General features: G+C 39.8%; 1 protein-coding gene across 1 annotated transcript in view; it reads right to left on the bottom strand.

The window, feature by feature from the left end:
- stk10 (serine/threonine kinase 10) overlaps window positions 1-27,118 on the bottom strand; it is a 103,619-nt gene that overhangs the window by 44,564 nt on the left and 31,937 nt on the right. Inside the window, exons 3-7 of the mRNA XM_036587651.1 lie at window positions 13,457-13,505; window positions 10,163-10,312; window positions 6,892-6,964; window positions 1,855-2,049; window positions 762-843 (exon numbers count right to left, since the gene is read on the bottom strand). Coding sequence (XP_036443544.1) covers window positions 762-843; window positions 1,855-2,049; window positions 6,892-6,964; window positions 10,163-10,312; window positions 13,457-13,505 — 549 coding nt within the window. The remainder of the gene's footprint in view (window positions 1-761; window positions 844-1,854; window positions 2,050-6,891; window positions 6,965-10,162; window positions 10,313-13,456; window positions 13,506-27,118) is intronic.

Genomic DNA, 27,118 nt, shown 5'->3' on the forward strand with positions numbered 1-27,118 from the left:
CACCTATATAGTAAGTGGAGCTGATAAAATGGACAATGAGCGTAGAAACAAGGAGGTGGTCATAATGTTATGCCTGATCGGTGTAACTGCAAGCAAACTGAACTGAACTCATCCTCATCTATGATGAGAAATGATTATGTGCCCTAAACTTCTCTAAATTAATTCACTTATTTTTGTTTTCTTCTAATTTGTCTCTGGCCAGTTCTTCTGTGTTCCTATGGCACCACAGTATCATTACAGTAGGAGGACGACAGTCAATTCAAGTCTTCTCCAACACATTTTCACACTTCAGCTACACTCGGAGGTGAACGAAAATAGCCAACCAACCACAGAGGCACCTGATTGGTTGGTATATTCTAAGAAAAATACTGTCTAAATTAAACTTTTCATCAGAATATCACTTTAAATGTTAAGGCCCAAGCACTAAAGCCTGGCACGTAAAGGTCACTGGGTTCATCAGGCTCTGTCCATGTATGAATCTCCACATGAAGCGCAGCTCGAGGTCCAGAGGCGGAGTCGGTAAAGATCCCCAAAGGAAGAAAGAATGCAAATTACCATCATTCCTTCCGTCCTCCAACCCAAACAGGAAGCAGTGACTGCCCGTCTCGAGCAGACTCCTGTTTATTCACATTTCTGCTACTAGCTTTATCAGCTAGTTAGAGCTGGAATGTGGACGTGACTGACCATTACATTCAAACACTTTAATGGATTAAAGCTGTATTAAAGGCTGAAAGGCGTCATACATAAACCCTCTCGCTCACCTCCAGAAGCTGCGCGGCCGTCGGACGAGTCTCAGGATTCTTATCCAAACATTTTCTTAGGAAATCCTTAAAGTCCATCGACCTTAAACACACACAGTGTTGGCACATTAGCCGAAAAGAGCAGGTAAAGCCCCCGAGTTCTTATAAAAAGAAACACTTAGGATTAAAAGCAGACACAAATATTCAGGACAAGTGTTTTGCCAGCATGGCAAACTCTTACACAAGCAAAGGTTCCACTTTCATTGCTTCTTACATTCAAACTGACGTTTTCAATACTTAAAAGCGACACTAGAAACAGAAGAGTTGGGTTTTAACACTGATCAGGGGTTGCTTAAACCTCTATTGCACAATGTTGCCTCAGGTTAACAAACTCATTGTCTTCACTTCACAATGACGTGATTTTGAGCTTGAATAAACTAATAAAACGTGTGTACTTTTCCACTCTCTCGCTTGTTGGGCTCTCTCTTATTTCAAACCTTTTTTTTTTTTTTATATGTCTGAAATATGTTTGTTGCCTAGAAGCAACATTGTGCAAGGATGGAACAACAACTTTAAAATTCTATGTAGGGAAAGTGTTTTATTCTATTGGCAGATCATTTTACTTAATTTAAGAAATAATGCTTGAAACAAGTAAATATATCTGCCAAGTGACACTTTCTCCAGATAAAATGCCTTAAAAATACCATTTTTAATGAGGTATAATTAAAAACCTCTATAAGCACATAGAATAAACTTATTCTAACAATAACCTTGAAGTAAGAAATGAGATATATTGAGTAAACATAAGATGTTTTCACCTGTCACAATATGATTTTTGAAGCCAAGCTAGCAATGCAAGGCTAACCACAATGGAGCGCAGATACACTTCTAAAAATAAAGGCTCCTTGGCTTGGATGTACAGTTCTGGGGAAAACATTTAATTGGTATAGAATTTTTAAATGATTTTTAAACGTTAAACAGGTGCATCTCATTCACAAAAATATTTCTTTAAAAGAAGCAACCAGTGAAATTGGTTCTTCTTCATTGCTCCAAAGAGCGAACTGTCGTGTCAAACACAGCGGGGTCTTAGAGCCCTGGAGGTTAGGTGGCTTACCACTTAGAAGGCTGTTCCAGTGTGGGTGGGTCGGACTTGGCAATTTTCAGCAGGACCCTCATTGGGTTGAGCTCGTGGTGGGGGGGCTCCATCTGCGCCAGCTCAATCAGCGTGATCCCCAGTGACCAGATATCCGCGGTATAGTCATACGGAGCATCTTTTATGGTCTCACACATGACGACTTCAGGAGCCATCCTGCAGAGACAGGCACAAAAATACTTCTGTCCAGTTTTATAGATAACAGTGTGTCATACAGTGTCAGAAACCATATGAGCAAGTCTATTAGAGGTTACAAGCAGAGTCTGCATGATGCTAATTGGTGGGGTATCATTAGTTGAGCCTTCATGACTTGTTAGCTACATTAGCCTCGTAGCTGCAGAGCAAAAACTAAAGAAGCGAACTTCAGACACTAAATACGTTTGAAAAGATGCCAAATAAAACCTTGTAAAATGACTAGAACACCAGCTACGGGGCTGGTCACCAGGGATTACGATAAATCACTGAAAGAGCATCTCTGAGGTGAACAAAATAGCTTTTAAATGATCGTTTTTATTTATTAAACAAGTTATTAAACACCATCACACTTAATCACTTAAACAGAACCTTTCCAGAAATGAGTGCGTTTACATGCACTTAATTATCCGATCATAATCGGATTTCTGCACTTATCTGATTATTCAAAAGGTCATGTAAACAGCACACTCTGATTTCTTAGATCGGAGAAAGGTCTAGAAATCCAATAGAGAGGATGGATTTTAGCTCAGTAATCAGATTTCTCAGTGCATGTGAACTCTTACTCTGATTTCTTTCGCAATTCTCAGTCTGCGCATGTGCAAAACAGACTGCGGTACCGGAAATAAGCAGTGTTGCCGCGAGACGCAGCAAAACGCTTTTGGAGCGACGCTGAAACCAAATACATGCTTAACAAAATGAAGGATTTAAATATTCTTCATCTTCTAGATGATGTATATTCATATTTTAGGTAAAGTGGCTTGATGAAAACGTTTACGTCATGTCTTCTTCTGTGAGTTTACTGGCTGATTGTAAAGCTGAAATCTGATTACTGTCTGGCTCATGTAGACCTGGAGTTTCCCCATTATCTGATTGCTCAAGTGCATGTAAATGCACTGACTGGATTACTGACAAAATAAGATTTTTTGCAGTTATCAGATTATTAAGTGCATGTAAATGCACTCAATGTGAAGTAGGCTAAAAGGTCTGGCATCTGGGTTATGCAGCAAGATAACAATCCTAAGCATGAGCAAGTCCATCTCTGAATCGCTGAAAAAAAGCCAAAAGGGCACTGGGATGCTGTGGCAGGACTTCAAGCTCAAAAACCCTCCAATGTGGCCGAATAAAAGCAATTCTGCAAAGCAATTCGGGCCAACATTCCTCCACCGTGATGCGAAAGACTGATCTCCAGTTATAAGTTTAGGGGGCAATTACTTTTTCACACGGGCGATATAGGGGTTACAAAACTTTGAAATGATTTAAAAACTGTGTGACAAATCTGTAAAAATAGAAGAAATCAGGAGGGGGCAAATACTTTTTATGCTGATTACAGGTTTTAAGCTCTTTAAGCAGAAGATTTAATATTTGAAGTCATTTCAGTCTCTGTTTTATCCTCCATACAAGCTGTGCTCCTTTCAATCCGATCCATTATTCACTGGTCCAAAGGTGAGAAAGCTCTTTGGACCAGTAGAGGAATTCCAGATAGGATTATGCAAGAACCACTGGTCAATGATTACACTTGAATATTCAGAAGCACAGGAAGATTCAAGGACACGTGGACACATTCTCCACTCAGACATGGACACAGATACTGACTCACTGAGTCACTTCAACAAATGAACAGGATGACAGCTCAAATAACGCAACTAATTCAATCAGATAAAGAACAGCAATGGGCCTGTAAGCTCTTTATCTGTTTATCTTATTCCAAATGTCTGGTGACTGAAGCTATGAGGCTAGAACAGAAGCGTAAACCGATCAGGCGTAACATTACGACCACCTCCTTGTTTCTACGCTCATTGTCCATTTTATCAGCTCCACTTACTATATAGGTGCACTTTGTAGTTCTACAGTTACAGACTGTAGTCCATCTGTTTCTCTGCATACTTTGTTAGCCCCCTTTTACCCTGTTCTTCAGTGGTCAGGACCCCCATGGACCCTCACAGAGCAGGTACTATTTGGGTGGTGGATCATTCTCAGCACTGCAGTGACACTGGCATGGTGGTGGTGTGTTAGTGTGTGTTGTCCTGGTACAAGTGGATCAGACACAGCAGTGCTGCTGGAGTTTTTAAACACCTCAGTCCAGCAGTCCAGCAACCAAAAATATGCAGCCAACAGCGTCCTGTGGGCAGCGTCCTGTGACCACTGATGAAGGACTAGAGGATGACCAACACAAAATGTGCAGCAGCAGATGAGCTATCGTCTCTGACTTTACATCTACAAGGTGGACTGACGAGGTAGGAGTGTCTAATAGAGTGGACAGTGAGTGGACACAGTATTTAAAAACTCAAGCAGCACTGCTGTGTCTGATCCACTCAGTCCAGCGCAACACACACTAACACACCACCACCACGTCAGTGTTACTGCAGTGCTGAGAATGATCCACCACCCAAACAGTACCTGCTCTGTTAGGGTCCATGGGGGTCCTGACCACTGAAGAACAGGGTAAAAGGGGGCTAACAAAGTATGCAGAGAAACAGATGGACTACAGTCTGTAACAGTAGAACTACAAAGTGCACCTATATAGTAAGTGGAGCTGATAAAATGGACAATGAGCGTAGAAACAAGGAGGTGGTCATAATGTTATGCCTGATTGGTGTATATCCCACCAATTAGCGCTGTGCAAACTGTGTTCCTACTGTTCCGCTGTGCAAACTGTGTTTTCTAGAACTACAAAGTGCACCTATATAGTAAGTGGAGCTGATAAAATGGACAATGAGCGTAGAAACAAGGAGGTGGTCATAATGTTATGCCTGATTGGTGTATATCCCACCAATTAGCGCTGTGCAAACTGTGTTCCTAAACACACTTGGCTCAAACTATTTTCAATTAAAGGGGAATTGCACTAATTTTTAAAAATTTCTGCCTAATTACATCATTCAAATATAAACAAAGTCATTCAGAGTGGTCTGATGTGAAATCTTCTTTTCTACTGACCGAGACACTGACCGAGTCAGAATTGTTCACAGTGGTGGTAATAGGAACCAGACATCTGAAGAGTTTACTGCCCTTTAAAAGCTACAGCACAGACAGTTATTACACAAAATAGTTATGAATGTGCTGCCTGACATCTGAGACACGGTTCTGAAATCAAGTTTTGGTCTTTTCAAATTCATTCATGGCAGAGAGGCATACAGGGTGTTGTAGTTTTTCACCATTTTAACAACAACGTTACATATAAAAACTCAAGTAGGTTCAGTGGTCATTTTGTATAGCAAATAAAATGGTTACATTTGTGTTACAGACATCACGACCCCTGGTTCCCATCACTACCAGTCTGAGTTGGTGAGTTTCTCTACAATGAACCATTTTTTTTAAAACCCACTCTGAATGAATCTGCACCTCAGCAACTGAACTAGGCTGAAATTTTCAAAAATCAGTGAAATTCCCCTTTAAGTGTCCCCAAACAGACATGTTTATGTGTTGGACACAGTAGGACATACTGATATCTATGAAAATAAACAAAGGTATGGACAAAATTGAGCCTTCAATATGCAGCTTCTATTGTTTTTAGCTACGAAACATGTTTTTGTCCATGTTTATAGATAACAGTTTGTCATACAGTGTCAGAACCCACATTTATTTATTTATTTTTTTTAACCCAAAGTACTGCTTTAACTGCAGTCTTGGAAGGCGTGTCATATCATGCTTTACTTCTATGAGAGTTTTCGTTATTTAAATAGGCAGATTAAGGCCTTCACAGCTGCAGTATATCAGGCGGCAGTGTCGGCACAGCGGATGGGAGTTCAGGCCCTGAGCCACGTGGCTTTTTACGAGATCTCAAGTCAATCATTATCAGAGAAATGAGAAGATATGAGTATGTCTGGAGTTCAGTGAGCGAATTCTGCACTGACAGCCATGGGAGAGTCTGAATTTGATCTTTGACTGACAAACGAACACCTCTACGGTTAGCGTCCAGCCTGTACGGAGCTATTAAAGGGGCCATTTTCTGCGTGTTTGTGTGGTTTTATGTCCTAAAAACAGTCACAATTTATTTTTACATGACCATTTTCCAGCCTCTCTTTATCCCTAACAATTAAACAGGCTGTTTCTCTTACTGTGTAATTAGCCTAGGTTAAGTCTAATTCTAGACTAAAAATTATTTCCAGTGGTGACTCACTGTTGGCACTGCAATTCAGTCCAAGACTAGGCTTAATCCCTGTCTGGGAAACCAGCACTATATGTCCAAAAGTTTGTAGACACCTGCTTATCCAGCGTTTCTTCAGAAATCAAGGGAGTTTGTTCCCCTTTGCTGCAGTAACAGCCTCTACTCATCTGGGGAGGCTTTACACTAGATGCTGGAACATTGCTGTGAGGATCTGATTGCATTCAGCCACAAGAGCATTAGTGAGGTCAGGTACTGATGTTGGATGATCAGTTCTGGGTCACTCCAGCTCATCCCAAAGGTACTGGATGGAGCTCCATCACTCCAGAGAGCACAGTTCCACTGCTCCACAGCCCAATGCTGGGGGGGGTTTATACCCCTCTAGTCGACATTTGGCATTGGTCATGTGTGCAGCTGCTTCAGAGCGTCCCATTCTATTGGTCAATGCTTTTCTATGGAGACTATACAAGCTGTGCATGTGCAACTGAATGCCCGTGTCAGCAACAGATGACAAAGTAACTGAATTTACCCATTAAACGGTCTCTCTGGGTACTTTTGAACACACAGTGTATGTAAAATCATCTCTTTTCTGATGGAAACATCGGCCCTCAGTCTCCTCCAAGCATCTCTCATTTACTGTCCATCACAGAAACCACTGTTAATGCTCAGAACTAGCCATGTGGGTGGGTGAGTGCACTTACCAATACGGAGTCCCAATGAAAGAGTCTCTTCTTTGTAGAGTTTTGGTGTTTTTCGCAGACACGCCAAAATCCGCTGTGATGATAAGCAGAGACAAATTAAGACTAAGGCTTGGTGACACTTCCACAACAATTACAGTGGCATTTTTCACAGAAGGAAACTTTAGGCAATAACACAACAAACAAGGAGGTAAACTGACACCAGAGTCAATTTACAAAAAGGCAAATGGCAGATTTTAGTCAGCAAAAAGTAAAAATTCAAAAAAGGAATGAAATATATTAAAGAAATAGACCAAAATATAATACAGACAGATGCTAAAGCCTCACAGAGGAAGTATGCCTCATATAGAATCATTTACAACAATTCAGACACCTTAAAGGGCCCATATTATATATCAAAACCAGTCATAATTCTTTTTTGCCTGACCGGTTTCCAACCTCTCTTTATCGCTTAGAATTAAAAAGGCTGTTTTTGTTTCTGTGCCTTTAAGACTGATATGTAAACAACCTCTGCTCTGACTGGCTGCTTTATTTAAAAAGCAGCCTTATAGTTTTAGCTTTAGTGGGTAGGGCTAAACGTCTGTAGACTGAATAGGTGGTTATATATTTAAAAGCGTTGGTGTTTTGTGACTTCACAGAAATGGCTAATCCAGAAGGAGCTGCTTCTGCAGCTTTGTTTCCACATATGGACTGTATGGACTGGAGAGAGACATGTTTAAAACTACGTTTACACACTACATCAAACTCTTATTTCAAACAAAGTGAGGAAAATACAGTTTTCCGTGATATAGGCCCTTCACACAGTGACAGTTTACACCAGGGGTGTCAAACTCAACCACTAAAGGGGCCATATTAAATAATCTCAACAAATTCGAGGGTCAGAGAGCGTTTATATTATAATACACCAAAACAGCAACAGCAAAATGTAGCCACTTGTAATAAACCTTTAAATATTACATGTGAATTCTTGATATATTTAGGCTACATTAGATACAGATAACTGTTAAATCTCTTTAAACGTCCCCAGAATGTAGGTCTTTTAAACCTACCTGTGTGCTTTATCTACACACCTGACATCTTTTCTGCTGCAACTTCATTAATTTTTGGGACCTGTTCCTGAGCTGCTGAGTGTTTATAGTGTTTATAATGTTTATAGCGTTTATAATGTTTACAGTGTTCATGTTGGTTGAACTGCAGCTGGTGTGTTTGGTGATATGTGAGCCTTGGTTCCTCCCAAGGTTTCTTCCTCAACTGAGGGAGTTTTTCCTTGCCACTGTCGCCCCTGGCTTGCTCACCTGGAGGATTTACATTTCATGTTGAAACTTTGTTCTAAACGGATTTCTGTGAAGCTGCTTTGTGACAACATCAGTTGTAAAAAGCGCTATACAAATAAATTTGATTTGATTTGATTTGATATGACGTGTGGAACTGGGTAGAAAACTGCTGTCCCATAGATTGTTACTGGGGGAGGGGGTGTCAGCACAAATTATGTTGAAGTGCATGCTGGGGATTGTAGTGCAGCTCATTGTGAAACAGGCTAATATTAATAGAAAAACTGAATAATTTCGAGGACCGAATAAGATTGTGCCATGGGTCTGATCTGGCCTTGGGTTTGACATATGGGGTTTACACATTTTCCTCCTTACCCCAAATGCAGTCGATCATCCAGGACATGTTTGGTGAGGTGTGCTTCTGTAGTTGGAGCTACAAGCCTAATGTAGCTAACAAGTAACAGAGGCTTACACCCCACCAATTAGCATCATCTGAACTGCAGGCCTAATTCATCACTCATTCGCCTCAAACAATCTTAAAGCCTCAATTTTGTCCCTAATTTTGTCTTTATAGCAATAATACGTTGACTAACTAAAAACTATAGGAGCAGCTCTTTCCTTCTGCAAAAAGGCGTCACTGCAAAGAAGTGAGTCATTTGGCTGTTTTGAGTTGTGTAACGGCTGAAAAGCGATGAGGCATTCTGAGTGATGTAACGGGGAACAGAACTAAGTTCTGTTCCTCTTGGCTTGACATTTCAGAAAGCCATTACTGGACACACAATGCAGCCATGCTGGGCTGTAACCGTATCTTCTTCCTCTTACTTCATAAAGTAAGAGTCCAGTGGCTGCTTTGATAAAGCTGGCCTTGAAGCCACATGTAAGATTCTTTTGCTAAAATGGAAAGAAACAGCATTACTGAGTCAGGACAAAAAACATGCTGAAATATGGCGCATGCAAGTTTTCCTGTAAAGCCTGAAATAATCATTTTGTCAGAGGCTTCAGGTCACGTTTTGCAGGAGTTTTTCAGACCACACGCACATAACATCACACGCACAGGCTCCGAAAGAAGGTCCAGCTCAATGTTTAGGTCTCAAATGCAAAAATCGACGTAATATAGTGCACTACGTAGGAATTTAAAGTACTAAGTACTTCAATTCAAGCCTGTGATATTAATGATGGAGGTATTTAGGCTGTTGGCTCTTTTAGCCTGTTACCTAGCTGACCAGCCTAGTTCTAGTTAAGAACATAAGTTGTCAGCCCCTCAGTTTGAACACAAAACAGGTTCTTACTTCATCAATATACTCAGTTGTCCATGTGAGCAGCATGAGAGTCAAAGATTATTCCATTAACAGCACAAAGGTTTTTTTGTGCCGTTGCACAGTAATATACAATTCAGTTGTTGTAAGGCAGTCAGAGATGTGTGTATATCGTGGAACGGCTTCGAATCAGATTTTAGGAGCAAAACTATCTGTTTTATAATATTATTTATTGAACTGAGTTTAATAAGTTGGAACAGACAAAAGTATTAGAAAAAAAAAATGACTACGATTATTTTTATTCAAGATTTCACACATTGCACTGCACTAAATCCAATTATACGTCTTATTATGCTCTCTTTGTAATAAAATATGCAGTTTTTTTAGTGTTTAAGTACCGATGATGTCCACCATATGTTCAGAAAAGCATATTGTGACGTAATAATGATAAAATATTGCCATATTGCTCACCCCTACTTGGAACAAACTAATGAATGGGCATTTATAGGAAATGTCACGTAACAATAATCATAAACCATATACGAAGGCCAAAACATTCTGTGTAAGAAACGTTTACACGTTGATCATCAAAATAATAACAGGACAAAAATACGCTGCAAACAGTAGCAGCAATTTGAAGCCTTTTAATGAATGCTGTTAATAAATACTCCTCTCTGAAAACGAAATTCAGTTATGACCCAGTTATGCAAAAACCTCACAATCTTCCTCCCAGTTACACATACACACCTAGCTTGATGTCTCCGTCCAGCGTGAGGAGGATGTTTCCTGCCTTTAGATCTCTGTGGATGATCTTCTTGCCGTGCAGATAGACCAGAGCCTCCAACATCTGCCTGCAGACCACCTGGATCTGCTTCTCCGTCAAACCTCTGTCCAACTCTGAGAGAAAAACAGAACGGCGAACCCAGGGTCACCAAAAGGGTCGCAAAGAGTCAGCGAGGGAGCTTATTCCACCAAGCTGGATTGTTCAAACCACCCACAGTGTTTACACTGAACCTAAAGGATCTTTAACCCTTAACTGCTGGGGGGTGGGGCAGCACCTGACATCTAAATCTAACACAGACTGAGCTAGAGCTTGTGTTAGATATACGGTAGTTTTCCCATGATAGTGAAAAACAGTCAAAACATTTTACTGACATTAATGAAAATATATGTATGTGTATATATATGTAGTTATATTTTGATATTTTATATACTGTTATAGAGTTTTTACACAAAAACAACCAATTAGAACTGTGGCATTCTGTTTATGATACATGGTTCAAAACTAAAAAAGGGCTCCCGAGTGGCGCAACCGTCTAAGCGTTGGCCCTATTATCAGGAGATCGCGAGTTTGATCCCTGGTGACGCTACAGTCGTCTGTAGCCGGGAGTCCAAGAGAGCACAATTGGCCTCGCTCTCTCTGGGTGGGTAGGATGGCCCTCCCCTCTCCCCCCATCACCCAACGCGATGCTAGTCAGCACAGGCGTCTGTTAGCTGACGTAACAGATCTGGCGGTTGGCGCTTTCCTCCGAGCGCGTTCAGCTGTCCAATGACATTGCGTGAGCGGCAGTTCGAAAAGATGCGGTGGAGCTTCACAGGTCTCAGAGGAAGCCTGTGTTAGCCTTCGCCCTCCTAGTGTTGATGGTATCGTGTGATTAGTGGGTGGAATTGGAAACGACTAAATTGGGGAGATAATTGGGTAAAAATCCAAACACACACACACAAAAAAGTAAAGAAATACTAGCGAGGCAGAGCCAAACTGAGAGTAAAAAATAACGGGGCAGAGAAGGAAAAAAAGGTGACAGGTCAGTAGTGCCCAAAAATATGCATTTAAGGGTTGAGGTATACCACCCTTAGGGCCCTTAACCCATAAATACCCCTTCTTCTACATCTTGTTTGTCTTATTTTTTCAACTGGGGTCCATTTATGACATTAGTGTGGTCATAATTAATTTTTACATGACCATTTTCCAACAGCTCCTTATCCTTTGGAATTAACCAGGCTGTTTTTGTTACTGTACCTTTAAGACTGATATCCTGTATGTAAATAAGCTCTGTTCTAATTGGCTGCCCTCATTCAAAAGCCAGTCCAGGCTCAAACTTATAACCAATCAGAATGGGCGGGGCTAAACTGATGCAGGCTTAATAGACCGCTGTGGTGGTGTCGTCATTTTGTAGTGGCCGCTATGCTCTTATGCCCATATTAGGAACTCCAGGTCTAAGCTTCATTTCTCTGTGGCCAGAATATGGTTTTCGCATCAATCTCACCCAGTGTTAAATAAAAATGTTCAGAACCCGATACGTTTTGTCCTGTGAACATTCTTCACTCGGATATCATTGGATCCTCTGAATTACGAGGTCGTTAAAAAGTCAAATATGAATATTGCTACATGTGAGCTAAAGCTACTGCGCACTGAACGACGTCATTAGACTGGCAGCCTCCTTAAAAACCAAGTGTGATGGTGTATTTCCATGTACAGACTGAGGGCAGATGAAGAGAAGTCAGAACAAAAGAAGCAGGTTTCCCTGCATTTCTCTGTTCTTCATCTGATACTCAAACAACAGAACATGACAGATCTCTCCCTTCTGTACACAGCTTGATTTAAAAAGCTCTACAAACTTGCACTCTAATTCAGTACAGACTCAGCTTAATATCACTGCTCACCCCTGATCAGCTAATTTAGGCCGTCAAATTATCTTAATTATTATTTTAATGCTGGTAACATTTTCTGAGGACATTTTCTCAGGACATTTGTAAGCTTATTCGCATTTTCTCGTTCTACCTTAAATGGCGCAGCAGTTCAGAATGTGACTGCTGCACCATTTAAGGTGGAACGGGAAGATTCGAGCAAACAGCCAGCGAAAAAGAAGCTGACCTCAGCTTCATGGAGAGTTGAAAGGCGTGAAATGAGGAGGTTTCTCTATTTCCGCTTGACAGCTGAGTAACATTAACTTATTTTTGCTGTTTCACAGAAACAACAGGTCAGTATTGCTTTGTCCAAGCAGGCGAAAAAGAAGCTAAATTCAGCTTCGTAGTTTTAACACTGATAGTATTTTTTGATATAGAGTTTTAATCTATCAAAATATCCTACCTAGAGGTTTTATTTACAGGTATACCTGTAAATATGCACTACGGTAGAACATTTTGTTAAGTTAGCACGACTTGTCAGAGCACCAGCACAGCCCACCTTAGTTTCGTGTAGCTTAGTGACAACAAATTGATGTGCAGTAGGTTTAGGTCACATTTGGCAATAGTGGTATTATAGGTCTTTAACGACCGTGTAACTGGGAGGATCCAGTGATTTTCGTGGGAAAAGTGTTCACAGGTCAAAACGTTTCAGGTTCTGAACATTTTTATTGAACGCAGGGTGCGACAGAGGCAACTGTTCCATAACCCTATTCATTCTGTCCATAGAGAAATGGAGTTTAGACCCGGAGTTCCGAATATGGGCATAAAGCGGAACACAGATTGACGGTCGTCTATAGGCGGACATATGTAAATGTGATGGTGACATCAGAAAACCAGATTTAAAATGGACTGTTCCTTGCAGCTTAATTTCTGTACATGGACAGAATGGACTGAAAGTGAACTGTCTATTTTAAAACTTTAAAACTATGTCTAATTAATAAAAAACTAAGGAACATTTGCTTTTCCATGATATGGCTTTTCATAAATGCTAACGTTACCAATCATTAAAGTCAATGTTGCAGTTAGCATTATATTAAAAAGCTCATATCAGCAGGGATTCAGTAGCTGTTGGACGAAGCAGCGTTTAAGATAACAGAACTGGCAGCTTTACTAAAAATTACTGCAGGGTTTTTTACCCCAAGCTCAAAAAACAAAACCGATCCCAGGGCAAATGAGGTCACACTTTCATCAAATCTGTGGGAAAAAGGGAAAAAAAAGCAATATCCTGTCCAGGAGCTCATGAGCAGGTTACCACCAGTCATGAGAACCAAAAGGAGAGATGGTGAGGCTCAATAAAAGTGAAGAAATAAAAACATTAAGCAGCTTTTGAAGAGAAAATAGAGAGGGGTTTACCTAGCATGTTGGCGTCCACGGCTCCTCCTGGACAAAACTCGATCATGATCTGTGAGGAGAGCGAAATGGGTGGGGTTAATGAAAGAGATTAAAGGGGTACACTGGCTTAAAACTAGCATTTCATTTGTTATGCTATGTACTATTCTGTAGTGCAGCACTGCATCCCTCAGCCTCACCAGTTGGAGAGAATTGTATCATTTTCGTATGTGAGCCCAATATGCTCTGACTACAATACCCAGCATGCATTATGTAAAAACATCACATAAACACTGGGAATCCCTATTGTTCTTAACAATTCCTCACTGCTAGCCACTGATCGAGAGGCTAATAAACACGTTTGTAGTGCCAGCTTGTGTTAGTGAAACTGACCTTCTGCTGTCTGAACTGTCCTGAATCACATCATTGTATCACCTCTCTTGCTGATACACACTGTGCAATATATAATAACCTGCTACTGTAACGAAACTCACTGCACACTTTAGACTGTAAATACTGCTGCTAATCATAGTTAAGTTTACACTCATTGTGCTTTAAACTACCTCATACCACTTACTGCAATACCTGCTCTCATGTAAATACAAAAAAAGTCTTATATGCTACATAAATATGCAAATAGAAATCTGTCCATCCATCCGTCCAACGATCCATCCAGCCATCCAGCAATCCATGCAGCCATCCAGCAATCCATCCAGCCATCCATCCAACGATCCATCCATCTATCCATCCAACAACCCATCCATCCATCCAACAAACAATTTATCTATCCATCCAACAACCCATCCATCCATCCAACAATCTATCCATCCATCCATCCATCCAACAATCCAACCATTCAACGATCCATCCATCCATCCAACAATCCAACCATTCAACGATCCATCCATCCATCCAACAATCTATCCAACCATCTATCCATCAAACGATCTATCCATCCAACAACACACCCATCCATCCAATGATCTATCAACCCATCCATCCATCCATCCATCCATCCATCCATCCAATGATCCATCTGTCCATCCATCCAACAATCCATTCAATAATCCATCCACCCATCCATCCATCCATCCATCCATCCATCCAATGATCCATCTGTCCATCCATCCAACAATCCATCCAATAATCCATCCACCCATAGTAATAATTCAGCCAGCTTGTGGGAAAAAAAAAATAAAAAATTAAACAGTCTCCAAGCATCCACCCAAAGCATGTGTAGTCTTTCAAAAAGTACTTCCACTTTCAAGATGCATCATCAGAAGGGGGCTTTCCTTGTCTTTGACCCAGGAAACCTTGCTTTAGAGGCTCCTGCACAACTGCTGTAGGAGGGGAGCAGGCATGTTCACAGCAGTGTAGCGGTGGTTACGTTTGTCATTTTGGCTCGAGTGTCTTTTATGGTTAAAGTTATGGATATTTCATAGAAACATGGCAAAATTCTACAACAAAGAAAGTCTCAGAAGTATGTTGTATAATGTAAAAACAGCAGCAGCCCTCCTGAAGTCTGTTGCCTCAGCTGTCATACAGTTTGTCAAACAGCGTTAGAAACCACAAAAGCAAATACTTCTGAGATTACTTAAAAGACAAAATTCTTAAAATGGTAACAGAGCCAGAATTGCTCACAGTGGTGGTGATAGGAACCAGACATCTAAAGAGTTTAATGCCTCTAAAAGCTCCCTCACAGAAAGATACCATATAAAATGATTATGGATACACTGGCTGATTGTTTTACAAGAGTTTTGAGATAATATTTACATTAAAATTTTGTTTTTAAAAATACATTCATGGTGGTGGGATATATGCAGATCATTATAAGTTAAAAAGGTCCTCAAAGAACATTTATTTTTTCAGCTTTTCCACTATTTTACCATCATCAGCGTTACATATAAAGCTCCGAAGACATGTGTAGGTTCACTGGTGGTTTTGGACAGTAAATAAAAAGTATATTTTTGCGTTATAGACACTGTGACACCTGGTTCCCATCACCACCACTGTAAAGAAATCTGAGTCAGTAAGTTTCTCTACAATTAACCATTTCACATCAAACCACTCTGGATGACTCTGCTGATATCTCAGTGATTGAATTATGTAGCATATTAACGTATAATAACCTAATATGCATGTCTGTTTATATGATGTATAAGCTTATGGTATAAGTTTCCATTACTCTTGAGCTACATTAGCCTCCCAGTTCCAGCGCAAAACTATTAATATCTGGCTGAACACGCAGTACACTGAATTTGAAGGGGTCAGAACTTCTACAGCAACTCAGAGCCACACTTCATGACTCATTTCCCTGCGGACTCGCTGCCATAAGAGTGAGTGCGTGTTTATTTAGCGATGAAGGCGATAACGCACTGACAGTATGTTTCCTGACTGCCTCCAAGACACATAAACCGCATACCAAAGATGAGACCAAGGCATGTCCTGACAGAAGAAAAGCAATAAGAAGACAATAAATAAATAAATAACGTCTAGCTGGACACTGAAAATTGTTGTAAAGCTGCCAACAGTTCCCTTCTCTTATTTCCTCCTTACCCTGCATTACACCACAAAAACACAGCCTTCCTCTCTCTCTCGCTCTTTTGGCATCACAGTAACAAATAAAACTTCCAGTGTGATGTGGACGGCAGCCAAAAACAACCCAAGAACAGTCGGCTTTCTAACATACAGGACCAAAATCAGAAGACATTTATAGCTGAGGACAGATCAGTAACCGACACCGTAATGTGCCTATTTGTGCCATATAATCTACTCTTCTCTGTCAACAGTGTGATTTCTAAACGCTGCTGCCTTTGTGGAAATGTAAAGAACGTAATCTAACAAACGCAAAGATTTTGTTCGTTTTCTCATTCACTCATTTTTAAACAAGAAAACACAAACATGACTATAAATCATAAGTCATGTCTTACTGTGATTAGGTAAAACAATAATAAGCGCATAATAATAATAATAATAATAATATTATTATTATAAAAGTGTTTATTCAAATAGCACCTTTCATACATTAAAAATGGAGCTCAAAGGGCTTCACAATACAAAGTAAAAACAGAGAAAGAAGAGAAAAAAGATCAAAAATAAAAACAAAATATAATGAACAGATAATAAGTAGCAGAAAAGGAATATATTAATAATTACCATTAAAAACCACACGATAAAAGTATAAATAAAAAGAAAAAAAAGCAATAGAAATGAAAAACACTGAATGAGCCGGCACTCTTATTCGTTAAAGATACAAAACAAAACCCAAAACAAAACAAAAAAAAACACAGTAGATATAGCTAAAACGCTATGTGCATCTTTTACACAGTGATAGTAAAGAGAGTAGCTACTCTTCAGAGTAGTCATGCTGTAACTCCTCTGGCAGCAGTGCTAAATGAGTTTAAACTCATTCACCAGCGAGACGCTCAGTACGACAGAGCTGAAGTCTCAGGAAACACAGTGTAAAACATAAAAAGGTTATATTACACATCCAGCAACATTTGAATGAAGAAAAAAACACTGATCTGACCAGTGTGAGAAGTGTCTGGACGTGGCCTTAAACACAGAGCGAGTAAAACGTGACAGATGAGGTAGCGTTCTAGCTCAGTTATGTGTGCAAACTGTTTTCTCAGACTTTGGCAGAGGGAAGGAGAACGCTCAGGAACACAGTTTTCTTACAGGTTTCCTGGGGTTTAAAGCGACAGTTCAGGAAGGAATCTGATTTGAACAATGTTCCTCGTACATTGTGTAGCTACAAACAGTAGAAGGAGCTACCTGGAGGCCTCCATTTTCATAGATTACAGTACGTCTTAGAGTCAGAAATCACATAAGCAAAACAATGAGATGACTTCACAACTTCCTGAAGACCAACAACTTACTTAATAACTCAACAACTTCCTGAAGATGATGTGGTTTGAGGCAACTATGTGATGATTAGGCCCAATTCACACCTCGCCCCTACCACTTAGCCCTTAGCCCTCCGTTGTGTGTGTTCATGTCTAGCGGTGGGGCGTCCTGATTGTTGTTGAAATAGAGGAGTAGGGCATAGATGGAGGTTTTTCAGAGGCACACTCCAAACAGTGTTACGAGGAAAAAAAAAGAGAAAAAAAAAAATAAATAAAAAAACCACACACGTGAGTATTTTCTTTGTTAAAAATTACAATAACCATTGTATTATCTTAGTTTCATGTCGTTTCAATGTATTATGGTAACAAATAGCTAAAAAAAAATTGTTAATATGCCAACGTTTTGGTAGCTAGCTAGCTAAATTTCCTGTTCCACCTTAAATAGTCCAGCAGTACTTTTGTCTGAAGCGCCAGAATGTAACTGCTGCTCCATTTAAGGTGGAACAGGAAAATAGCTGACTTCAGCTTCACATCACTGAAGAGTTAGGGGTGGGCGGTAATAAATAATAGTTGCATCCCCCCTCTTTTCAAGCATATGATGCCCTAAATGTAACTAAAGCCCAGCAGTGAGGAGCTGAACTTTACCCTCCTCTGCTGTCACTGCAGACTGGCAGGGTCGCCTACAGAGTAGCGCTGGTAGCTGTTAATGAAGTAATGCTCTTCTTTATTTGAGGATCCCATTTCATAGCGGAAGATTTCAACCACTACCCCTTGTAACTCAGTTCCAAGGGGCAAGGTGACACTCGAAAACAAGGGGTAGGGGTAAAAGTAAGAAATGGGACTGGGCCTTAGGCATGCATTTTGTGTGATGCTAATTGGTGGGGTGTAAGCTTCCATTATTACTGTCAGCTACATTAACCTCATGACCCCAGTACAAAACCAAAGAAGCAAACTTCAGCCATATCTTGGCTCAACTATATTTGGATATAAGAGTTAAGTGACCCTTATTAGTCCCACAATGAGGAAATTTCACCTCCGCATTTTGACCCATCCATGCAGTGAAACACCACATACACACTAGTGAACACACACATTCAGAGGCAGTGAGCACACTTGCTCGAAGCGGTGCGCAGCCCTATCCACGGCGCCCAGGGAGCAGTTTGGGGTGAGGTGCCTTGCTCAAGGGCACTTCAGTCACATACTGTCTGCTCAGGGGATCAAACTGGCGACCTTCCAGTCACAGGGCTGGTTCCCTAACCTCCAGCCCACGACTGCCCACTAAAGAGGAAAATACAATTCAGCTGAACAATCACTTTAATAGTCCATGCCTCTCACATCAGTTCACTATTACATAAGCTGATGACCGGGCGAACGATGGAGACTTCTCATGTTGCCATAACACAAAGGGTGTTTCTTTTTTGTCGTCAGCATGTTCATTACCGAGGTGTTGCGACAGCCCTGTCAAACAAGACGATGGATAAACCAATAAAACACAATAAAAGGGCCGAACACTGGCCTTCAGGAAGCGATGTCCAGCGTTAGTTCAAGGTTACAGAAGGCCAGGCGTTAAATCGTCTCCTACCGAGTCTGAAACTGTTGATGTTGAACTTTGTCAGTGTTGATAATAATACTGCATTACACTCACTACTCATGGGACCTCCTCTGAACTTAGAGTGGCCTCAAACAAAAGCATTTGCTTTGGGTCAGTGATGGGTCTGCCAAGACGCGAGTCAGAAGTACACTGAAAGTCAAGTATTACTCAAAACATTTTATTTGTAATGATCACTGTGGTGATACTAAGAGTGGACGATATGGCAAAAACATAACAACATGATATGATATTATTTTGTTGACTATATGGACAGTGTTTCTCCAGAATATCCTGTCTTCTGTTTGGGTCTTCAGGCTTCTGAATGGCTGGTTCACGATTCCTCTGACTGTCTCTATCCTTCTTGTAGCTGGTCGTCCTCTTCCTCTTTCACCTTCAGCTCTTCCAAGCATAATGGTCTTTTCCAGTGAACTGGTTCTTTTCAGAATGTGTCCAAAATAAGAGCTTCAGTTTGGTTATCTGGGCTTCGAGTAAGAGGTCGGGCTTGATTTGGTCGAGGATCCGTTCATTTATTTTCTTTGCCGTCCAAGGAACGTTCAAAAGCCTTCGCCAACACCAAAGATCAAAGGCATCCATATTTTTCCTGTCTTGCTTGTTTAATGTCCAGTTTCACATCCAAAAAGAACCACAGAGAAGACCACAGCCTGGACAGTTTGATCTTTGCAGAGATTAATCGCTGCAATTGAAGATCTTTTCAAGCTCCTTCATCCTTGTTCTGCTGAGTGACAATCTGTGTCGTATTTCTTGAGCGCTAGATGTTGAAGATATTTTCTGAATATACAGGGTGTCCCGAAAAAAATTAACATCATTTGAGATGTGAATATCTGAGTAACTACATGTCCAAGGCCAACGAAATGGCTTCATGTTGAACAAAACAAGATTTATCAAAATTCAAACAAGATTTTATAACTAATTTCACAATATTTCCACCGATTTTCAATATGTGCACCGCCTGTGACACGACACACGTCAAGTCGGTAGTCCAGCTCCTGCCAAACACGCTGTAGCATGGCTTGCGTAACAGTCGCCAGCGCAGTAGTGATTCTCTGCTTGCGTTCCTCTAGGCTTGTAGGAAGAGGGGGGGATATAGACCAGTCCTTTCACATACCCCATAGAAAAAAATCACAAGGCGTCAGGTCAGGTAAACGTGGTGGCCATTTCAACAGCATCACATTCAACATTAAAAATTAAACTTGGTTAGTTTTTACACATTTTGTTAAAATCTGAGATCATTTGAGGGAGAATTGGCTGTTATTAAGCTACGAAATGATGTAAATTTTTTTGGGACACCCTGTATAAATGTTAAAACTATGTGTATCATTCAGATTATAACAGCTCAGCAGTAGAGCGGTCATATGGGATTAGAAATTTAATTTGAATTTTCTTCTTATTAGTTTGTCAAATATTCACATATTTGAATTTTAGGCACATTATTTAAAAAAAATGCATACATAATTGCAAAGAAAACATGTGAGAAGATTAATAACTGCAATAAAGCCAGATTTTAAGTCAATGTCATATATCCTAAATCCACCAGCATAAATCATCAAGAAAACCCCAAAAGCACAGTGTTTCTCAGCCTGGTGGTCGCGACTCACAAGACGGTACACAGGCCTACACTGACGCATGTTTGAGAAGGATTTTTCCACAAAATCCCAACACCAGTGTTATCCCACTGTTATTATGAGCTGAAGTGAGTGGCTGTAGCCTGTAGGACTGTACAGACTGTGGTAAAGGTCTGTAACTGGTGTGGGCGGCTGCAGTAGCTGTGTAGCAGTGTTGTGTCCTGTATAATTCTATATAGTATAATGATTTAGCATTTAAGACCTAAACACTAAAAAGTCATAAAGCTGAAGTCGGCTTCTCGTTCGCCAGCTTCTCGTTAAAGTGTCACGGGAAAATTCGAACGAGAAGCTGGCGAATGAGAAGCTGACTTCAGCCTCGTAGAAAGTCCAACATAGAGAGACATTTTACAAGAAACTCTTCTACTTTTGGAAAAGTTTCCTGCTGGAGACGCGAGAAAAGCGGCTATAGCTGAGCTAAAACTTAAAGCAGAGCAAAGTAACTCTGTGTTAAGTCTAAGTTGTTATCCTATTCTAGTACATTAGCACATACTGAGACATATTTACTGCTAAGGTGGTAAAATGGATATTTTTGTTGAATGGACAAAATGGCTCTCCATAATATATGGGTTGCCGACCCCTGGTCTAACTAGACACGAGTGTGTTGAGGTAGAGACGACACATTTTCAACACAGAATGTGTTAAATCAGAAAACAGCGACACAAAAAGATTTAAAATGGGTAACACAAGTGCTATTATTTAACACACCCCTTTTTAAAGTGTGTAAAAAGATACACATATAAAGTAAAGTTTTGACCTGACAGATTACATCAAATGTGGGTGGAGAGTCCTATTCAGTAAAGTGAGTCTTATGCCTTTAGAGGAAGTCAATATTAAGGTATAATCCATTACGAGTTAGTTTTACAGTGTAATGCATCCACTGCTTTTTCATTTCCCTTCAGAGATCAAGTGTAAAATTTAAAATACTTGATTTATTTAATATTTAAAGCTTTTTATTGCTAAAATACACAGTTTGGATTCAAATATCAGACACGCTAATTATGCAGTAAAAATGTGCGCTCAATACAATAAACATTTCAGATATGAGCAGCGTTTTTAGTGTCTGTCACAGTATCGTTAGATATTGAGTACTCTGACACTACACCTGGTATCAGTATCTGGTTTGGTGACAGGTCTAATCCCCAGTGGAACGACAACAATGCATCAGTATAAACAGTACAGCGCAAAAGGTTTGGGCACCTGAGAGAATTAGAATAAGAAAGCTATTTAACAAGGCAGTAAGCATTTATTGGCATATTACAACACAAAACATTAGGATAAATACACAAAATATTAATACAATAAGAAGTGATCTAATGTGTCTCAATACTTCAGTTTAACCATTTCTGTATTTCTCCTCAAGGGAGCCCCGTATCAATTGTAGTTATCACTCAATACCTGGCTTATCTAATCAATCCTGCATTAAATTAAATCAGTGCTGCTGATGGAAACCAGCAAATTGACGTGATGGCTGAGGGTGAAGTAAAATCAGAAACCAACCTTGTTTTCTTCTAACCAGCTCACAAGATCAACTATTCTTGTTTTACTGTATTTATTCTTTATTTGTATTTACTCTAATGTTACTTGCTTTTTACTGGCAAAACATTCTTACTGCCCAGATTAAAAGTTTTAAACAACTTGTTTAGGTGTTTGAGACTTTTGCACAGTATTGCACAGTCATGTGCAAAAGTTTGGGAGTCAAATGACATGTTTGTTGATTTTCTACATGAAAATAAGTGAACACATCCTCAGAGAACACACTTCTGCACATTTTAATATACAATTACTGTTTATTTGCTGAATGGAAGACATTGTGGGGAAAAATAAAATGTGGCCTGGGCAAAAGTTACAGCACATTTCATATTTTAGGTTCCAATATTACTGTTGTTATTGTTAATTTATCACCATTCCCATGTAATTCATGTGCATAACTCCTTGTGCAATTTGGGTAAAATATCCTTACAGTGTAAATATTTTTTGCTTTATTTATAATTGTTTATATTGTTAATTTTTGTGAATAGAGTTTTTGTGAAGGATCGAGTTCATAGTTTATATCTTATAATTTTCAGCTTTAGTATGTGTGTGTGTGTATATATATATATATATATATATATATATATATATATATATATATATATATATATATATATATATAAATAAATAATGTAACAAGTAACAAGCTATAGCTACGTTAAGTAATTAAGGTTAATTCTTTTCTTGTTACTTCTTTTCTTGAGTGCCTTGCTATCCCGTTGCTGCTGTAGCACTATGAATATCCAAAATTGTGGGACTAATGAAGGATTATCTTAATATGTTAAACTCAGCAAATGATTAGAAACTGCACACTAAAAATGGCAACGAAAATGCCATAATTAGGTTCTTTGTTTACTTATTTTCACTTAAAAAAAATCAACAAAACATGTAATTTGACTGATCTTCTGCATATTCATCTACACTGCAAATGTAAAATCTGGTCTTAAATAAGTGAGACAAAAACTGATCTTGACTTTAAAGAGGCTCAGTCATGACTGTACAGCAAAGCATGAACAGGCCGGGTCACATTCCAGCACATTTCACCAAACCCCTCTGATTTGCTCACAGTTTCCTGGTAAACACGCACCACAACTCGCAGTCTTACTGTCAGATGAAGTAATGCGCGAAAGATTCTTCCAGTTTTCATCCAGAAAAAAAAAACAAAAAACACAAACCCGGCTGTGGAGCTTTACGGCTGATCTATATCAATGAGCTTTTATTTTCTTCTCAGATTCACAGAATATTCCGGATGACACAAATGCCATCAGCCTGAGGTAAAGGAAGGCAGCCCAGCCGGTCAGACAGCACACAGAACGGGGTATTAGAAGCTGAAAGAACACACTTAAACTCACACGGATGTAAATGTCTTTCCAGCAACTGAAACAGGCTAGGAGAGGAAAGAAGATAGCAGATCTGTCAGTCCAGCTCAGATTGTATCAAAAGAGACTAAAATGAACTTTATCTGATGATCCAGGTGATACAGCACAAACTCTCAGCTAGTTTAAAGCGGAAAATGTGGTTGGTCATCCAAGATGTGTTTGATAAGGTTTAATAAGTCAGAATGGGCAAAAAAGAAGCAGCGGTGCCACATTTAAAGAAGTATTCTACACATTTTCTCTCCAAAAAAGTTCTTTAAATGGTAGAAACGTAAGCAAAGTCACTGTTTTGATGTGAAATGGTTCATTGTACTTCATTATAAACTTAACAACTACGATTTCTTTACAGTGGTGGTGATAGGAACCAGGGGTCACCATGTCTCCACCACAAATATAGTCATTTTACTTACTATCCAAAACCACCAGTGAAGCTACACATCAGGGCTTTACATGTAAAGTTGATGAAGGTAACATGGTAGAAAAAATATGTTTTAGGGACTACTTTTCCTCACAACACCTACATGTAGCAATCTGCCATGAATGGCTTTTAAAAATATGCTTTACACAAAAAAGGGAAATAATTAAAGCAGGGGTGTCAAACTCAACCACTAAAAGGGCCATTTTAAAAAATCTCAGCAAATCCGAGGGTCAGAGAGTGTTTACATTATAATACGCCAAAACATCAACTGCAAAATGTAGCCACATGTAATAAACCTTTAAATATTACAGGTGAATTACTGATATATTTAGGCTACATTAGATACAGATAACCGTTAAATCTATTTAAATGTCCCCAGAATGTAGGTCTTTTAAACCCACCTGTGTGCTTTATCTACACACCTGACATCTTCTGTGCTGCAAGTTCATTAATTCTTAATCAGTTTCTGAGCTGCTGAGTGTTTATAGTGTTTATAGTGTTCATGCTGGTTGAACTGCAGCTGAAACGCAGCTGGTGTGTTTGGTGATATGACGTGCAATTGGGTAGAAAACTGCTGTCCCATAGATTGTTGTTGGGGGAGTGGGGTGTCAGCAGAAGTTACGTTGCAGTGCATGCTGGGGATTGTAGTGCTGCTGAAACATTTACAGAAAATCAAAATAATTGCGAAGGCTGTATTGGATCGTGCGACTGGCCTGATCTGGCCCATGGGCCTTGTGTTTGACACATGGGCTGCAAAGTAAAACAATGTCTCAGACATCAGGCAGCGTATATGAAACAATCTAATGTAATAGCTGTCTGTGAAGGAGCTTTTAGAGACAAACACTTTGGACATCTGGTTCCTATCACCACTATGGTCAACAATTTTGACTAAGTTTTCTCTAGGACTGAGCATTTTGTCTAAAAATAATGCTCCATTCTAGAGTTCTTTGTGTAAATATCATTTGGCAGTTATCAGTTGTCATATTGCCCACCACCAGTGCAAACCAAAAGCCTATATCACCACACACTTGCCTCAAAATGTGTTGAGTTGGTCAGGAATCTCTAATAGACTTGACTATGTGGTTTCTGACACTGTACGATATACGGTTATCTATAAACACGGACAAAAGTACAGACAAAATTCAGGGGTCAGTATGGCTGCTATGGCTGTTTAAAGTTGTTCGCTGCAATGTCTAGGCTGATTGAATACACTTGGGCAATGGGGGAAACTGGGTAAATTAGAGTTTTTTGTTTTTTTTTAATCAAACTATCACTTTAGGCTAGAGATGGCATATCTGTATTGACTAAATGTCAATCAGCAGAAAATTCTGGATGGATTATCAGAGCAGAATAAAGAATGGATGTGATCCACTCCTGTAACAAACCTATCCTGTAACAGCTCTTACTCTCACTGTGATGTGACGTTGTTAGCTGGAAGTTTAAAGATTAATAGTTATTAAAGAAGAAATATCGGACCGATATCGGCCGATAGTCAGGTTCCGATACCGGTTTCAGAAAAGAAAAGGTGGTATCTCCTCTCTCCGCTGGTGCCATCTCTACTTCAGGCACAAAAGAAATCGGCATCATTTCCCAGCGATGGAGCGGAGATGACGAATTCCCGAGGGAACAGAGACGGTGCTCAGTGTGGAGGTGGAATTAATTTTCAATTCCTGCCTTTTAGCTGCCGTATGAATGAAGCCATTTTGCCCGTTTTGTTCGTGTGCCTGAGCTTCTGAAAATGTGAGCACTTTCCAAAGGCCTCGTGTTTCTCACGCTGCGCACACACTGCAGGCCGCATTGTTCTCCAGCACACTGCCCTCTCGCTCTCCTCTTCCTCCAGCTCGCCGCTCAGAGCGGGCCAGCACTTCTGTCTATAGACCTATTACAGCTGGATTACTCGTGTAGGGCTGTCTCTATGACATTAGCGTTTGGGTAATTTAGGAATTAGCAAGACAATTAACAAAGAATTCACTTATTATTATTATTATTATTATTAATGACAACTTTTGCCTACCAATAACTGAATAACAACAAGACCCCAAAATAGTTAATTAAAAAAAATATATTAATTAGGAAACTAATTATATAATCATGAACATGCAAACACACATGCATTAAATGCACAAAATTCACATTTTATAAGTATGTTTTCTCTTTCTGATGACCAGCACAACAGCACCACTAATTCCTGACCCTGTGGGATTAGCTACATTGTGTTAGCATCAAGCTAACCTTGGTGTACACTCATTTCTCAGAGTAGGTTTAATGCTACATCTTTCTGATGTAAACAGGCACACTTGAAGGCTGTAACAGATCGTCCAGTCAGCATTCTTTAATTAGTCAGTTTTACAATTAATCTGTCACATTACTATATTATATCATTATCCATGGTTTTCCTGGTTGCACAACTACGTTACTCATAGTTTAAAACTGAGTTCAGGGCGTCAGTGAAAGCTATTCTGTTAGCAGCTAGCTGCTAGGCGCTAGCGACAGATGCCGCATTCTGAGGTGTGAGATTTGCTGTGTTTGAGTCTCAGAAACTCTACGTCTGACAGGGTCTCACTCTGAGAGCACAGTAAAACACAGAGGACTGACTAAGCTAAATACCATCTGTGGCTAAAATCACCACAGCGCTCAGAGTCTCATCTCTGGCGTCTATCTGTGCTCCTTTGAGCAGGTTTTATCAGGGCTGCTGGGAAACAAATGTTTATCAAGCTAAATGCTAATAGCAAGCAGCTGTAACCTCTGCACATGTGAGCCTTTCAAGAGGAGATACAGTGGATTCTTACCGTTCCATTTTATTTAATGCTTCAGTATAGAGTTAAGTAGCAAGTAAACACGATCTCCTTGGTGGCCGGTGTACCATGTAGCTTTGTTTTCACTGAGTAAAAGTCAGAAACGGTCAGTAAGTGGTCATTTTGCATGTCACTCAAACGTCCCTGTCCTATTAAAGTCAACAGTTTTTAAACTTTGGCCTGTGAGACCATATTTCACGGTTTTACACAGCTTGTAGTGGATTTGGTTTTATGCAGTATTTCTGTATTTGGGCTAAATCTAATTTCTACAGGAGATACAGGAGACAAAAACAGACTTCAGCCCAAAATAATGCAGGGCTGTATGGTTTCCTTTTTAGGTGACAGCACTGGTGTTGCACCAAAACACAGCGGCACAGAGATATGTTTAATTTTAAAAAATATAGGGAAATCAGTGGGCTTTTGTACTGGATGAGTTACAGAAGCTGCCCCTTCAGATAAGCTAATGAGCTAACAGAGCTAACCGGTGT

The sequence above is a fragment of the Colossoma macropomum genome, unplaced genomic scaffold, assembly GCF_904425465.1.
Source record: "Colossoma macropomum unplaced genomic scaffold, Colossoma_macropomum, whole genome shotgun sequence".
NCBI lineage: Eukaryota > Metazoa > Chordata > Actinopteri > Characiformes > Serrasalmidae > Colossoma > Colossoma macropomum.